At 41.7% G+C, this 17,783-nt stretch overlaps 1 protein-coding gene across 1 annotated transcript in view; it reads right to left on the reverse strand.

Moving 5' to 3' along the window:
* FAM120A (family with sequence similarity 120 member A) overlaps positions 1-17,783 on the reverse strand; it is a 117,915-nt gene that overhangs the window by 11,463 nt on the left and 88,669 nt on the right. The window contains exons 11-15 of the mRNA XM_053925320.1: positions 16,058-16,307; positions 8,727-8,841; positions 3,457-3,666; positions 1,524-1,707; positions 852-989 (exon numbers count right to left, since the gene is read on the reverse strand). Coding sequence (XP_053781295.1) covers positions 852-989; positions 1,524-1,707; positions 3,457-3,666; positions 8,727-8,841; positions 16,058-16,307 — 897 coding nt within the window. The remainder of the gene's footprint in view (positions 1-851; positions 990-1,523; positions 1,708-3,456; positions 3,667-8,726; positions 8,842-16,057; positions 16,308-17,783) is intronic.

A 17,783-nucleotide genomic window follows, 5' to 3' on the forward strand; every position in this document is an offset into this window, starting at 1 on the left:
AACCCTGGAGAGGCAAAAAAGGGGCATGCAAGTCAAGTGGGGAGGGGATAAATGCTTCTGTGGCCACTGAGGGGCTGCATTCATCTGCGAGAGTCTCAATGCTACACAAGATTTCTCTTGCAAGCCTCCGTAACTGAGCTGGAAAAGCATTTCTGGTTAAGAAAGGACTGCTATCCTCAAGGGTACTTAAAAATATATTTGAATAACCCTGTAATGTAGACTTGATGGCCACGTTTAAATCTGCAGCCCCAAAATACAGGATTTGTGACAAAGCCACAAATCGAATTATAGCAAAATCACAAGACATTATTTCAGAACTAAACATTAGACTTTTTTCCTCCCTTTTAGTCTAATACAAATGAGAAGCCATGGGAATTTAAAATAAACTAACTGATTTATATATCTAATATCAGCTGTTTCTTTTAAAACGTGTCAAATTGTGGTGAGTTTTTATGCCAGGAATTCTACTGCAGCCTTAGAATCTTTATACATACAAAATCCTCTTTACCAAGAGGATATTTGGGGAATAAGGTCAGAATGACACATCACTGGTTGTTAATGGGCAGCTGATTCTATCACAGGAGGTGATAGTTAGGGAACTGGGTGCACAAGAAAGGCTGCGTATGGACACGGGATAGCCCAGAATTAAGGCAGACATGGCCCACAGCAAAGCTGCTGCAGAGACCTGGGGGCAGACGGGCTGGGAGGACAGGAGCAGAAACAAATGCCAGGGCAGGGGCCTCATGGAAAGAATGTGCTGCTAGAGTCAGGACAGAAGAGGAGAAGGGAGCCAGAGGAGCAGGGAAGCTGCTGGCAGGCAGAAGCTCTAGGAGGAGGCGTGGCATAATTACCGCCCTGCGACTTGCTAGTCCTGCTGCCGTCACTGCCTGAGAAGGCTCCACAGTGTCCTGCTGCCGTCGCCACGCGGAAGGCACGGTAAGCGCCTGTTGCTACAGTTTCCCCATAGGGGCCTCCAAAGCCACAGACTCCTGTGGGACCCGGGAGGAGAGAGATGGGAGAAGCCATGAGGAACCAGGTTCAGGGGAGAGCCCCCTGGATGGGGCTTTCAGGCAGAGTGATCCCCAGGTCCTCCAGTTTTTGTTCTTACACCATCAACTGCCAGGGCGGGGTTTCCCAGCCTCTCTTGTCAACACCAGAACACAGATCCACTGATACTGAAGGAGCCTCTTGCAACTGGGGACTATCACATGGCCCAGTCAGTGGCTGGGAGGTGGCCTTAGTAGAGGAGGGCTCCCCTAACCTCACATGAGAATCTTAAATCATAAGCATGAGCAGAATTTTCAGCGATACTGATTGTAAAATCTCATGTCTGCCACAGCCTTCTGTAGCTCCCTTTCTCCCTTTCCCAGAATCTCTTCTGGACTCAATTTGCCCCTTTCATAACTAAACCTGACAGTTAATTATAAAGTCTTGATGTGGCAAGATCTGGACCACTAAGGCCTGTGTGTACATCTATCTTCCCACATCAGCAAGGCCCTACTTGTGGTGGTGGGCATACTCACCTGCAAAGCCCCGCCCTCGGCCCTGAGCTGGGGGTACGGGCCCAAAGTGCCGTGGGTACACAGAAGTTGGGTAGAAAGGCAGTGCTGAGGGTGGTGGGAAGGGGAGCGGGAGGCTCTGCCGGGAGAAGTTCAGCCCTTCCAGGATGCTCTGTCGCATCTTTTCTACCTTGGCAGCTTGCTCGGCCTGTAAATCAAGCACCAGCATGTGAAAACCTGATTCACATGGTTTCCATTGAATTAGAATGAAGAGGAAAGAAGAGACACATGGGCTGCTATGCTACATCCAGTTATTTATCCGTAAACAGTAAGAGTCTGCTCAACAGTACTTGTTTACAGAATGCAAACATGACTGCAAGAACAAAATTGCAAAAAAAACCTAAGGTACGTCTTAATCTCATAAACAAATATGAATTCCTACTGTCTGAGAATATCTTCAGGTGAGAACCCTTTATTCTAAAGTTACTACTGAAACTGTGAATTTGGTTCTCAAAACCAATGGCTAAGTCAAGGTAGATCTCACCCAGTTTTCCTTCTTTCCATTTATGAAGTGTTGGTGGTACAGTGGTGAGTATAGCTGCCTTCCATTCATGCACCACAGGGTAGATGATGCTTAGTTTACATCTCTGAAGTTTACTTTCCTATTGATTTAGTATTAGGTCAGGTATTCACTGCATTTTGTAGAAAGCAAACTGAGGCACAGAGTAACAGATGCTTCCTAAGGGAAGCCTGGAGCTCTCTCTTCAGGACGAGACCTGACCTCTCTGTGAGGCTGCCCATGAGATGACTATTCTGTCATTTTACATTAAATACATTACAAAAAACAATACAACCTGCAGAAATGCAGATTATGCAACTTGTGTATGTCAAATTCCCCTGAACTTAAGGACAGCAGCACTGTAACTCAGCCTGAACAACGCTCATCTGATGTCCAAAACACTCAACTGGAAGTCTTTGAACCACCAGGTTTTAGTCAGAGAATCTGAAAATCTGCTTACTCCATACTAAATCAGTCCCAGAGATCTCGTGTTTTGTAGTTTAAAGTTTAAAGGCTTCAAGCCAATTTGAGTCTCTTTCAGGCAATGAGACAAAATAACCTGATACCCAACTGCTTTCACTTTATTTTTAAACCAGGATTTTAAAAAAGTATAGTCAATCCTTAAAATTCACGAGCTCCCCATTTGTGAATTCATCTACTTGCTAAAATGTATTTGTAACCCTGAAATCAATACTGTGGCATTCTTGTGGTCATTGGTAGATACGTGTAGAGCAGGGACACTTAAGAAGGCAAGGCTCTGACTTTTGCTTCAGCTTTTATACTGTAACCAAGTGTCCTATTCACTGTCTACTTAGAGCCATTTTTAAAAGTTTTGTGGGTGAATTTCCTGTTTGACATGGCTGCAAGCGAAGTGCCCAGGGCTGTCTGTGTTCCAAACTGCCAGGCTGTGATGGAGAAAATATGTGTGTTAGATTTAACTTTGTTCAGGTTGAGTTACAGCCCTGAGTTCAATGTGAGCAAATTGACAATATATATTTTAAGACGTCTTCAAACAGAAACACACACAAACAAGGTTATATGTTGATCAGCTGACAAAGATGTTGTGACTGGAGGACTGCGGGTACCTAACTCTGTATTTCCCCTAAGAGGCGAGGTTCGATAACCACTAATTCCACGTTTGAGGCAAATTCAAAGAACATAATTGCAGTGATTAATGAGAATTGAGTGTACTGTGTACCCAGAGCTTGGCTCATGTGAGCATTGAACTGACAGATTCAAACAATGGCTAGGCCCAGTCTAAAAACAGCACCCTGTCACATGAGGTCATTACAAATTTGGTATGAAAGACAATCGATTAGCCGGTGAGCAGTATTTCCCTCTAGTTCAAGGTGGTCAGCTGCTCCTCCCCACCTCTAAGCCTGAATCCTTGCAACTGACCTGACCATCACAGAGGTCGATGAGTGGGGTCTTTTCCCGGCTTGCTTTCAGGAGCTTGGACTGGAAGAGCTTCCCATCAAAATACATCCAAGGACAGCAGTGTTCCCAGGGCACGGGCTGGCCACACGCGTCGTTTGCAAACAGGGCCATGTCCACGCCACTCATGAAGAGAGCTGACAGCTGAATGCCTCGAGGGTCGAGGTTCTCAATCTTTAAATGGAAAAGAGTGATTTCTATGGAGTAAGAGTACTGCATTACAAAGTTCTCGCAACATCTGACTACAACTCTCATGGTTAACAAGGACACTCCTCAACCAGACACCCTAAGCAGACCTGTTAACACTGAACGGTGACCTAGCACTGGCCTGTTTCAACACAAAGGCTTTTAATGTTATTTAACAAATTTAAATTTAAGAGACTTTTATAATATACTAAAATACAGTAAGTTCAGTTTGGAATTTGTGATGTGTAATACAAGCATAAAGTAATACTATATTTAAGGTTGACACATGATAAAGTAACAAATTATTTAATAGTCTTCTTAGCAGTTAAGAAGCCCACAGTTCATTTATGAAAGAAACTTTACTCTTCAGATTCTATACACTGGTATAGAATGAGTGTAAAATGGAACATTCTAATAAGATTATGCATTTTAAAAATAGTTATATTAAAAAATTACTTGGTACAATTTCATTCTAAAACTTGTACTTTGTTTATGTTATTTTATATGTTAATGTTTTAGATAGCAACTTATTAATGAGACTGTCAAAATGTTTTAGGAGAAATGGATAGCTTATAAATGAAAGAACACAACAACAGAAACATTGTATCTGAACCATGCAGACTACCAGAACCTAGAGACTGTCTCCCTGGTCCTCTCACTCAGTCATTAGTGCTGGGAGCTCTCCTGTGTGCACACAGCTCTCTTTCTCCTAGCATCTGATGCACAGGGGGAGAAACACTGACAAATACAGTCAACTCTTGATTATCTGTCTGTGAAGGACCTAGTTTGTGGATTATCCGGGACTGAGTTTTAGCTCCCCTGGTTTCTGTCTTCCTACCTGGCACACTTATTCTTTAAGGTGATGGAATCTCAGGAATGTTATCTTTACGGGTATCAACCCAAGGAATACATAATTGTGGCAGGTAAACTGACTTTTCATTAAAGAGGAAAAAAATATCACTCTAGTGCCAAATACTGATGAATTGATGAATATCTTCTGTTTTGTGCTGTCAGTCCCCATTAACAGCTAACACTGTTTTCCAATCTTTTTTTTTTTTTTTTAAGTAAATTTTAAGTCAATGCACTTCAGAACTTCCTCAACCTGGAGAAGTCTGTCCACCCCAACTGGCCCACCATGCTGGCTCCTGCTTCTCCCGTGCGATGTTGGGAATGGGAACAAAGTATGTTCAGTTGAGGGCAGGTGGGGCTGGAGTGATGAATTAGATGCATTTCTATATTTATGAGCAGAAATGGAGGGCAATTAGGAAGTAGAAACCGCTTTCTCTGAGAGTCTCAAGAGGTACTAATTAAGGGGGGGCTTTCTCATCCCTAAAAGCTGACACTGTGGGAACATGGCATAGCAGCAGCCTGGCCTCCAGCCACTCTCACTGCTGCTATGGCCTCTGGGCCAGGTCAAGGCTGAGGGAGAGGCAATGATGGTACTGGTGCTGCCCTAAAGACGTCTGCTCACAATCAAAGCGGTGATAGGTGCCACCAGCAGCCTCTGTGGAAGCACAATGCTGCTCTCATTTCTTAGTCACTGGTAGTGTTGGTCATATCGACAACAAACCCTTATTTGACTAATAAAGCTCAAAACTACTCTGGGCAGGTGGCCATCTGAGTGCCTAAATTAAGAAAGACCAGCTGGTGTGTGGAGCACAGAAGTACCCTAGCTGGAAAGAGTAATCTCCTTGTGAGCTGATGAGAGGAATGGAGAAGCCTACGTCATCCACATGCATCACTTATTTGACACAGCCTCACCATTAGTTGAGGAATTGTTTTTATGGGTTTAAAAAGTGATTTTCAAGTCACTTAGTTTCAGTAATGACAACTACCATCAATTTAATAGAGAAAAATTCTTAAAAGTTGTCTAAATAATGGGAATAAAATCTCAATTGCTGTGTAGATTTGGCTTCATATGACAATTTTAAAAATGACTGTACGTAGCAGCTTATATTTCTGTCCCTAAATATTAATTATACAAAGATCACTGTCTAATATTTATGGGTAACTTAATAAATATTTATCACACACTGCACTACGTATTTTTACATATATCGTCTCATTCACATCTCAACAATCTTATGATACAGATACTGCCCTTAGCACTCCATTTAATAAATGAAGAAACTGTGTCGCATAGAGCTCAAGGTTACAATACTGGTAACTGGTAGCACCAGAATCTGAACCTCTGACCACAGACATGGCCAAAATATTCACACTTCAACCTCATTTTCTTATACCTAGTAGCATAAAATATTCAACATTATCCAAAGTTCCTCAACTAGAGAAATGCTGACAAAATTTTTTGACGTTATAGGAAATACAGACATGGAATTTAACCTCTGCCAAATTAGTTCAAGAACCAAGTTCTAGTAAAATGAGCTTGTCTGACTTCTAATTACTTGTAAGACTCTTACTGAGATCTTTCCTATTTACCTACATGCACAATCACTGCTACAGGTACCACAGACATGCTGCAGCCCATAACACTGTCTTTAAAGCTCTTCACCTTCCATCTTCATATCTTCCACTTGGCATGTGAAAACATTAAAAGAATGTAAGACAATTACAGAGATGTCAAGAGCATGGAGAAAGAAACTAGATAAAAATTAAATCTGTACAAAGGTCCTTCTCCTCATCCTTTACCTGCTCTCCTCCAAACACAGTGTCAGTGCTCACTCTACCTTAGTAATTCCACTCACACTGGTAACCTAGGAGAAGCACCTAATATACCAGAGAAAAGTGAGGGTGTCAGTCACTGTCCCTGGTCCTCAATGAGCCACACAGAACACTCAGTTGTTCATGGTTACAGAGGGTAGACAGAGCACAGACCAGGTGAAACTAATATAAAGTCATTTTAACATATGGTTTCAACATATTTCCACACCAAACATCTCACCGGAAAAGCCAACCAGAGGACAAACTGTCAAATTCGAGTCTTTACTTTCTCTTTCCCTTTATTCTCAAAGCACATAGACAGAAGTGGGAGAAGAAAAACAGGGTCTGGGCAATCCACAAACTGGATAATGGCCCCTAAAAGAACACCAAAATCAAGAGTTGACTATATCCTACACAGTGAAATGGTTGTTTTATAGGAAAACATTGTCACTGATTTTAATATATCAAAACAACTTTTAATGGTTAAATGAAAAAGCAGTTTTAAAATTTACTTTTCTATCACTGAATTTTGGGACCCTCTCTCAGATCTACATAGAAATTTTTGTAGCATTTAAATAATGATTATTCTTATCAGTCCTCGATCTGATAGCTGAGAGGATCTTCAATCTTAAAAAAAACCCCAACTATCTCTTCCCCCAAGGAAAGCTGTTATTTTTTCTTTTGGTTGTTTCAGAATCTAAGCTACTCATGAACAGAGTGCTAACATGCAGGCTGACCTTGGTGATGGGAACACAGACCTCCAGACCATAAGAGTCAAAGGGACAGGGGTGGGCCTGAAGTACCTGCACTTTCTAACACAGCTCTAGAAACGCCTAGCTTTAGACGAAGGATCAGGAGAAAATCATGAAAGCACTGAGACTTCAAAAGAACCAAAATGAAAGCTTAGAGTGTGATTGTCTTTCAAAAGTTATATCCTATGTGTTGATCCAAAAATGAAAAGGATATGGGAGAAAAGATGAACTTTGAGTAAAAGCAACTTGATGGTGAATAAGGCTTGGTGGGCATACCTGATACCTGGCGGTCTGATTTTCAGAACTGGGATGTCAATACTGATGTAATAATCTAAATAAGAGAAACAGGAAGTAGAGGTAGAGGGATGGCACCACACTCTGGTAAAAGTATTTACAACACCCCTGAGCACAGTCTGGTGATGAAGATGGTGGTGATGGCACCACGCTCTAGGACACAGGAGGGAAAGCCTGTGCTTAATACAGCCTCTCAGGGACACCCGGCCAAACAGTCTAAATCAAAAACTTAAATTCAAAACCATTAAAATAATAATTTCTAACAAACAGAAAAGCTTAATCTACAAAGTAAAGAATACAATTTAAGGTAGATCTTCCTAAGTTTTATTGTCTTATTTAGCTTGTTTCAAAGTCACCAGAAGCCTAAGGTGACCACAAATGACATGAGCTCTCCACAGTCAAGGGGCACTCAACACAAAATTACTGAATTTAACTCAATAATATAGGGCAAACCAGAAATTTATTGAGTCCCAAGTGCAGAATTCTAAAAATCTATACAGTAAGCCTAAAACCCGGAAAGAACGCCTTCGTAAAGAATAGCAAAAAGATCTAAAGGTGAAGGCGATTTTGTCAAAAGAGATTACTTGATTACAAATAAAATTTTGTAAAATAAATAAATAAATAACCAACGGCAAAGAAAAATCCAAAACCCTATGCATTAAAAAGAAAAGGCAGATTCACTAAATTAAACTAACTCTGAAAAGTCTTGAACTTTCTAAAATTTAGTGTGGAAATTAGAAAGCAAGCATAGCCATGCGAACACAGCAACTAATAAAAGTGCACTGAAAAGAAAAGCACATTGAAAAATCAGGTGACAACGTGGAGAAAATTAATATTGTAAAAACAAAGAATAAAAGGAATTACTGAAGGGAAAATTAAAAGGAATACGATGTTAAATGCTGACTAAAAGGGCACAGGAATGATGGTATAACATTGTTCTTCAAGTGGTTTTTTAAAAGGGATTTACAATACTGGGGGGACAAAGACTTTTTTTTTTTTTTTAGAGAAAATGAATGTTGTGATTTGGAACAACAGAACGAAATAAGAAAAAGATCCTGGCCAGATGTTAGAAAATTCTTTAGACCAAGCCCTCCCAGGGTTTGGGATCCCCACCTGAAATAAAAAGTAAGTTTATCTCCTGATGTGAAAAACAAGAATAAACACCCAAAAGTAGACTTGACCATTTCAATAACTGGGAAAGAAACTCCCTTAGCCCTGAAGGCTCTCAAGTTCTTGTCCTTAGCACTACTAGTTTGGTACACTGAGCAGCTGCCAGGTGAGGTGAGCTGTCCCTTGAGCTCCAGAGCAATGCTCCAGGACCAGGAAGGAGGTGTCAGTTACCTTGAGCTCCTGCAGCTGATCAGGCTCGTAGAGTTTGGGAGACAACGCCTGAGCCAGGAAGGCATCCAGCTCCTGACGACGCAATATCCGTGCTCCAGGCCACTGCACCATATACCTGCATGGGAAGACAGACAGAGAGGGCCTGGAATTGGGACACAGTAGTCAACAGTCATATGCATAACCTGGTGTTCAGGTTATAAGGAGACTTGCGTAACACAAGCTAAGGAGGCTCATACAGATTTCTTACACAGCTTTTCTATTTGCACTGGATGATGCCAATCATCACCTGGGCCATCAGCATTTTAGAGTAATTAAAAACAGCACTCTAAACTTATATATACTGCAAATCAGCTGGTGGGTGATTTTTAATACAACTTCACTCTTGTGAAGTATTTATATCCTGAAAACACGTTATATATACACCATATATATGATTTATCTATTTTATTTCCATACAGGATATCCGGGAGGCAGACCCTAGGTTCAAATAAGAAAGAAATCCCTTGATGAAGAGCAAGTATCATGTGAACCATCTGCGCCAAGGGGCTCCAGCTGGCATTGTATAGGGACGAAGCGGAAAGGTACTCCAAGAAGAGAATTAAAATTGCAGTCTTCAGAACAAGTTCCTACAGTCTCCAGGACTACAGACTTACTGGGGGTCACTCTTGTGAGAGCAGCTGATGGGAAATCAATAAACTGACAACTTCCAGTTTTCACTTATCTGCCTCAGAACCAGGTATCCACGTTACCTTTTCTTCCCACCAACCCCCTTCCCCTTAATCACCTTGCCATCCACACGGCCTGGTGACAACCCTGGGGCACTAAGCAAAGGCACAACCACAGATAGTGTTTGGGGTGAGAATGTGAGGGACTAAACTACTAAGAACTTGGTCTTAAGTCCTGTTTAAGTTCAACAGTTCCTAATACCCGGCATCCAGCAAACTTGAAGGATGACCTAATCAAGTTGCCAGCTGATCACTAAAAATAACTTTTGGTGATAGATTCATGTCATCTCTGGCATGACAAGCCTCACATAGCTTTTTCCAGTCCTGTCTGCTGCTGAGGAAGTTCTTAAAATCTAAGACAACAAAAATGAGAATCAGAGTTGGTGCAAAGCCCTCTCTCTATCTCTTTTTTATAATAATTAGTATTCATCCACAGAAACATGAACTAATGGGTGAAGGAGGAGGTTCCATCCAGCTGATTAAGAGAGGTATTTTAAGTAAAAATCCCAACAGTGCTCACTAGGTGCCAGGCACTGAACTAAGTATTTATACACACTAACTCCTCACATGATCACAGAAACTCTGAGGAGAAACCATCAGTGTCCCATTTGAGAGATGGGGAAATGGAAGCACAGAGCTTATATACTTCATGGTAAACTTATGTAGCCTTAATAGGGAAGAAATGAATTTCAAAGTAAATGAATAGTGCGTGTCAACTCTCTATGGTATTTAGATCTAATCAGATATATTTAAAATAATGATGTAAAAGTTTTATTTCATTAAATTGTCAATATTTGCAATGACAAAACAACATCCTTTGTAATAGCTGAGTGCCACAAATCGTAAATACAATGGTCTTACTGAGTTTTAATCAGGGCTTGATGCAAAAACTACCAAATATGGACAAAGTCCCCCCACTTTTGTCTGAAAAAAACTATTGTGGAAAAGACTGCGCTCAATACACAATGTTCTTTGTCTCAGTCTCCATGCTATGCATCCCTTTTATTTTTATCTTATTTTTTAAAAGTTGTGATAAAATTTACCATTTCAACCACTTCTGGGTGGACAGTGCAGTGATGTTAAGTACACAGAGTGTTATGTGGCCATCGGCACCATCCATCCCCACAACTCTTTGCATCTCAAGCCTATGAAACACTAACTTCCCTGACTTCCCAATCCTTAGCAAGATATTACTTTAAAGACTATGAATCAGAATAAAAAAACTGTCTTGAGGGCAGGCTGGTTTTCTCAAGAGCTTTCCTGGTTTTCCTGGCAGCAAAGACTCCCAGTACTCAGTTTAGCTGTAGCAACAAATAGTCTTTTTGGTTAGAATACCTGCTATTTCCTCCATATGGCTTCCTACTACACTTTAACAAAGTTAGCACTTACTTCTTTCTCACTGTAAGTCCTGGGAAAGCCTTTCTAGATGCAGAAAGAGTATGAAATGCACATAAAGATGTGCAGGTACGTAAACACGCTGCTTAAACAGCATAAACAAAATGGTGCACCCCGGCAGGAGCTAACACTTACTCCCTTGGTTATCTCATATGCCCACACTACTAGCTGTGCACCAACAGTGCTCTCAGCCCCTCTGACATCACTCAGTTTTCTCTGGACATTCTTTTCCATGACTTCTAGGGCCTCAAGTTTCCTACTATGGTGGTGTGAGGATATCTGCAGTTCCCCTTTTCTCACTCACCTCTCACTGCTTTTAGAAATGTGGGAGCTGGGAGCTGGGAGCTGGGGCAGAAGCAGGTCCCTGTGTCCCTTGGGGAATAATGCTGTCTGCCTCTGCCACAGAGAGAAGGAGCTGGACCCTGGCTGTGCTCCTTGGGTGTTGGAACAGGCTCCACTGGTTCTCTTGAGTCCTGCTTGGGGCTCAAGTTCTTCAACTCCTTATTTCATTTATTGATTTAGGTTCTTCCAAGACATAACCCAGTCTGTCCCCTTAGAAGAACGTGAGTTCTCTTGGGTCAGGACCTTGTCTATTTTTCTGGGCTGGAGCACAGAAAAGGCCCTCTTTTCTTGTCTGAACACCACTTTACCCTCGTGCTGAACCTCTGCTCAGACACTGGCCCCTCCTGATCTCCGTTATAAGTATTCTAAGGACCTGCCTGCCGCCCTTGCCCCATCCTCCTGATTGTGTCCCAGCATCACTTCTGGACATACGTAATACATGAGTGCTGACAACACTAGTGAAAGCATCAAGAAGACCACCACCTCCCTGCGGGGCTGTGCCTGCCCGAGATGCAGAAATGGAATCTCAGCATAAAGGAACACAAACAAACCTAGACTGAGAAGCAGCCTCCCCAAAGGTTGATAAACTGAAGCTGGGGGCTGCCACCTGTGTATCAACACTGTTTCCATTTGTTCATGTGCATCTAAGATGACTGTCTGCAGATCCCGCTGTGCAGAAAACCAGGGCTCACTCTTCAGAAACATCTCTGCATCAACCCAGAAGAAGAAGAGAGGCAGTCGAGACTGAAGGAGACATGGCAACTGAACACAAGCACGAGCCAAGATTTTCTGTTGCTAATAAAGGACGTTACTGGAACAAATGGCGAAATCTAAGACCTGTATGGAAGATGTATCAGTATTATTTTTCTGATTTTGATAATGACCTTGTTTTTCAAAATAAATAAATAAATAAATAAATAAATACTGAAGAGCTCAGGGTAAAGGAGCATCATATCCACAACTTCATTCAAGGGAATGAGGACTCACACACAGTCACAGAGAGGAGGAAAAGCAACGGCAGTAGAACATTAATGTGTGGGGAATCTGGTGAAGGACAGCCATGACATCTTTGTACTAATCTCACAATTTCTTTCAGTTTGAAATTATGAAAAAGAAAAGATAAAAGAAAGAAAAGAAGTCTTTGTTGACGACAGCCTGACCTTGGGATAACTGACCTTTCTTCCGCCTCAGCTATCAAGGCCACAGGTCATGCTGCAGGGCCTCATCTTATCCAGGAGGCAGATTTTGCCCTTTGTCCACAACCCCCATCCCCCACAGTCTGAGTCTGAGCTTGGCAGTCCCTCTCCTATTACACAGCCTCAATTTCTCCAGATGACGACCACTGGGCTGCCAACCCCAGCCCACAGCATGTTGTCAGGGGGGCCCTTGTTACTCATCTTCATCCAGACCCCTCCTGTGCTCCCCACTCTCTTCACCCCAAGACTTCTGACCTCCTACTCAGCCCACCTCCAAGTTCTCAGTAGGCCACACCCACTGACCAGAGAGAGGCCATGCAAGGTGTCCTTCCCCTGCTACACTGGGGCCCCAAATGCAGAAAGTAGAAGAGATTCTCTTCTTAGTGGAAGTGGGCTAACCCATTTATGATGTCTTAGCCCCAAGTCCTGGGGACTTGTCCCAAGAAACACTATCCTCATCTCTCCCTAACACCCCTTGCCTCAATGCACTGCTCCTACTCCAGAATCTGAAACAGTCTTTCCAAGTGAGAAAACCCCCTGGGGTTCCAGGCACCCACTCTACACATGACAGTCTCTTCACACCAAGCAAATTATCTGGCTTCTGCTCAAGTATGGGGGCCTGCACAGCATTCACTCTAGTTTCTCAAAGACACCAAGGTGAACAGAGGAAGTTTGTTCAGACCTAAGATTATTAGTTACATTTATTAATCTTTTCAAGGTCTAAAATAAGTATTAAATAAACAACCACACACACACACACACACACACAAAACAATAATAAACACTGTCTTAAAACAAGGACCAGGACAGTCCTGAAATCAAGGGAGACTTTATGAAGGCCTTTCTTGGGGTAATGGCAGAGGAAGGTCCACAAGACCCACGACATGTGAAAAAGAGAGTGGGCATCATGAAACAACGTGAGCGCTGCACTCCCAATAGCAGCAGCTCATCCTGCACTAATGCATGGCCACCTCTGTCCAAGGGGCAGCCCCACGAGCCCAGGTTCAGTAGGCTCTTCAGGTCAGGTATATGGTGGACAGACAGTTGTCCCACTAAAGACCACACATATTTTTTAAATTTGAAAGAGAGAAATACAAAGTAGCCAAATTCATTATTGCTAATTCAATTTTATAGTACTCCATGTCTTAATCTTAAATTTTCAGTTAATGTAACATTTTTACTGATAAAAACAGGTCCATAAATGAATTTTCCATCAGAGAAAACCAGAGGATTCAAAAACCAAATATAGGCCTAGTCTTTCTCACTAGCTAATTCTCAATGGAGACAAAGATAAGAAAGTGACACACTATGACACACTCATTTTAGTCTACTGCAATTTAATTAAGGAAAGGCTTCTAAGTAAGTAAGTTCTAAGTCAGTCTGAATTTAAGGAAATAAAACCTGACTAAAGCTCTGTCCTCATGTAAGCAGGTGAAACCCACTACCAGGAGCCTGAGGAGGAGGTGCCAGTCCAGAGGGACAAGATGGCTAGGGCAGGTGATGGACTAGCAGGTAGCTGGGCCCCAGGCTTTTACTGTCTATCAGGGTCAAAGACCCCATACCTGGGGGGAGAGAGCTAAAGCAGGCAGGCTGGAGGTACAAAAACAGAAGTCCACAAGCCTGTGGGTATCTGTACCTGTAAACACACTAGGGAGGCCTGCTGCCCAATACCTTTCCCACCACCAGGAGGACAGGGCTACAGGGAGAACGTGGCATCTAGGCAGGGCCAGAATACCCGCACAAGTCAGGAAGTGCTCAAAGAATGACAAAGACAACTATGGAGGGCCAGCCTGAAAAGACACCTTACTAGTCCAAACACTGACGACAAAGCACCAAATTAAATGATGGTAGCAATGGACTAGAAGCTACTGAAAAAGACAGAAGCTGAGTGTCCACACTGGACGGTTCACAGGAGTTTAAAAATGTCTCCTGTGAAATACGATTAGTTATAAAGAGGACAGAGGGGCCTTGCTGGAGATATCTTGCAGACACTCCCTTCACCAAGTGGTCAGTGTAGATGCACAGCCTGGACAGGGCCACGAGGAGCAGAGGGGATGGTTGCTCTGCTCCACCAGTCTCTACCCACTATAAACCTATGGGATTTTACAAAGAGAGGGTCTGAAACGGACTGTGAAATGGACTCTGAAATGCAGATAGAAATAAAGTATGGAGGTTGATTGACTCCAATGTCTATCTTGTGATTATATAGGAAAGTGTCCTTGATGGAAAAATCACACCTAAATATCTGGGTTAAAAAAAAAAAAAAAAAAAAAAAAGCAAAAAAGCCCTTTGTATTGTACTTAACACTTTTCCTGAGATTGAAACTGGTTGAAAAAACAAAAACAAAAACAAAAACTAATAAACCTGATTTAGGTATATACGCCAACTGAAATGAATACCAAACAGCGTCTACATAGGCATTCATGGCCCATCAAATGCGAGTGCCTAGAAACACGCAATGCCCACATCTGGGTTTTCAATCACTCTGTCCAAGGTGAAGCGCTGGCCCCTTAGAGACAGGTTCCAGGGCAGGGAAGATACACATGAACCCAAGCATCATGTGATACCAAAAAAGCAAGAATATGCTGCGGGGGACAAAGGACACAGGAACTCACTGAATGCGCTCCAAGGCCTGAGGTGGAACAATTTAAGCAACTGAACAAGCAAGGATACAGCAGGCTCTGTAACACTAGAAATAAATCAGATAACCACAAGTCTGTACTGATCTACATATGGTTAAACAAATGAGAGAGAAGAAGAAACCCATTTCCCTTATAGAGCAATCCCAAATAATATATAACGTAATCCTCCTTCATACCCTTCAAAATCTTTTAATATTTAAAAAATAAACTTTAAAATCATATTTACATAAAATACACATTCACCAAATATACCTATTTTGTAAACATACTATTAGAGGCAGTTCAAATCCACATTGTGTTTACATGGCCTATATCTGTAATATAAGAGGGGGACCCTAAAAAAACCCAGAATTTATTCTGGAGGGCAGGACCCCTGTAGTAAAGGCTACCCCATTAGGTCAGTGTTCTAGGGACCCATCTGTATCAGTATACCAGCTGGCGTTGTTGTGAGGGGCTGTGTCCAGCTTCAGTAATTTTTTTTTGAAGCTTCTTTCAACGCATTTGCCCATTTCATGATGGGTGATTTACAAGCGCACCTGCCCACACCTAGCTGTGCATTCAGCAGTTCTTGACCAAAAACAGCATGACCCCTGTGCCCACATTCCCTATTCACCCAAACGCAACCTGAGTGACTTTCTTTTGTTTTCCCGAATGAAAAAAGTCCTCATAGGGAAACATTTTGCCGATGTGGTAGAGGTGAAACAAGAAATGGTAGAAACACTAAAAGGCATCAAAATCAAGGAGTTGAAAACTGTTTTGAACAGTGGAAAAAATGTCTCGATAGGTGTATTACATCAAATGGTGAGTACTTTGAAGGTGACTGAAGTTTAAACATGTAAGAACACACAATTTTTAATAAATAAATTCCGTTTTTTGGGGGGGGGGGTATGGACAAATTTCAACAAACACGATTCACCTAGACTAACCCCTCCCCCTCACCCCCCCTACTTCATACACACATCTCTGAGAAGCACCTGTACATGCACCCGCTGCAGGACATGCAGCTGCCGGAGTGGCCATGCTGCACCTACCGTAGGACACAGCACAGCACCGTGAGATGAGTGGGCACGCTGGCTGGGTTGAGCATGGCTGGAGTGTCTGACCTCATGCAGGCCAGGAATGCCCTCATCCTGCGGTTCTTGTCCTCTACTGCCTTCCCCAGCCAGAGCCTCTTCAGATTGGGGCAGGTCCACTCCCTGAAGGCAAGAGCTTCCACCAGTTCTGGGGTTTGTGGAGATTTTCCTTTATAAGCTGCCCACTCCTTAATGATCACTGGTGAAACTACAGGAAGGAAAACACAGGAGAACCATTTATAGCCCATCTCAGCTCCTTTAAGCCTAACAAAAACAAACTGCTGGAGTAATTATAGCATGAAGATGTCACCTTTCATGTCACAATGTATCCTCGAGTTACCAAGCTACTGGTCACTAGTCCACACGTCTAAGACATTTGTTCTCTTACTCTATGCACTTTAAGTGCTCATTTATATTTCCAGTCAGGCCACCAATAAATTTCTCCTCAATGAAATCATGACTTGATTTCCTCACGTAACTAATATGTATACTTTATTTTGCCGTGTATAACGCACACCGACATTTTTGGCCTAAACTTTCAGGAAAAAAGATCTTTCAATTTTTTAATTCAATTATTTATTTATTTATTTATTTATATTTAGAAACAAAACCTATTATCATATTCCAGAATGTCATTTTGCATACAGATATTGTTACTGCTTTCTAGAGTTACACTTTTAACGCATAAGCATAAATAAAAGAATTCAAAAACACCCAGCTGGTGGAGCTCAGTGGATTGAGCACAGACCTGTGAACCAAAGGGTTGCTGGTTTGATTCTCATCAGGGCACATGCCTGGGTTGTGGGCCAGGTGCCCAGTAGGCAACCACATATTAATGTTTCTCTCCCTCTCTTTCTCCTTCCCTTCCCCGCTCTCTAAAAATAAATAAATAATATCTTTTAAAAAAAAGAATTAAAAATATTTACATAGATATGGACTCAGTACTACCCATGTATAATGAGCATCCTCATTTTTCCCTCAGAAATTTGGGCAAAAAGTGCACATTATACATGGCAAAATATAGTAAATCAAAGATGTTAGGCAAATTTGCTTTAATATAAAAATCCATTAATAGTTTTAGTAATAACAGTTGGTATAATTCACAGATGTATGTGATTACCACAGAAATCCATGGAAAATCCAATTCACATAGCTAATCTTTTTCTACATAAATACTTCTACTAATTAGATCTGAAAAAGAATTTGCATTTGGTAGCCACTTTACTTAAGGATCCCTTACTTTAAGAAATATAACAAAATGTTAAATTCTATTTTAAGGATTAGCAAGGGCAAACTACCATATAGTGAGACCCCAAAAGCCAAGTAAGGCTGCAAAGCAGAAGCAATAGTCCATGTTAAGAAATCCCAGGTGACACCAGCATATAGTAATTCTATTTAGCAACGTTGATGTAACATAAAACAGTAACTTTTATCCACAGTTGTTTTACCACTATTAGTATCATTAATTTTTAAAACACACAAATATGCACTCTTCCACATAATTTCCAAATAAATTAAAGGAAAACTATGACCTATGATGGGGGAATGCAATGAAGACAAGACATACTGCAGTGAAGTGTGTTATAACTTCATACCAATTTAACTGACTTAACAATCCAATGGTAAAACTTGGGTGTCCATTTCATAAGGAACAATAAATATCAGAACTGAAGCAGAGCCCAGT

The sequence above is a fragment of the Desmodus rotundus genome, chromosome 1 (assembly GCF_022682495.2).
Source record: "Desmodus rotundus isolate HL8 chromosome 1, HLdesRot8A.1, whole genome shotgun sequence".
Classification (NCBI taxonomy): domain Eukaryota; kingdom Metazoa; phylum Chordata; class Mammalia; order Chiroptera; family Phyllostomidae; genus Desmodus; species Desmodus rotundus.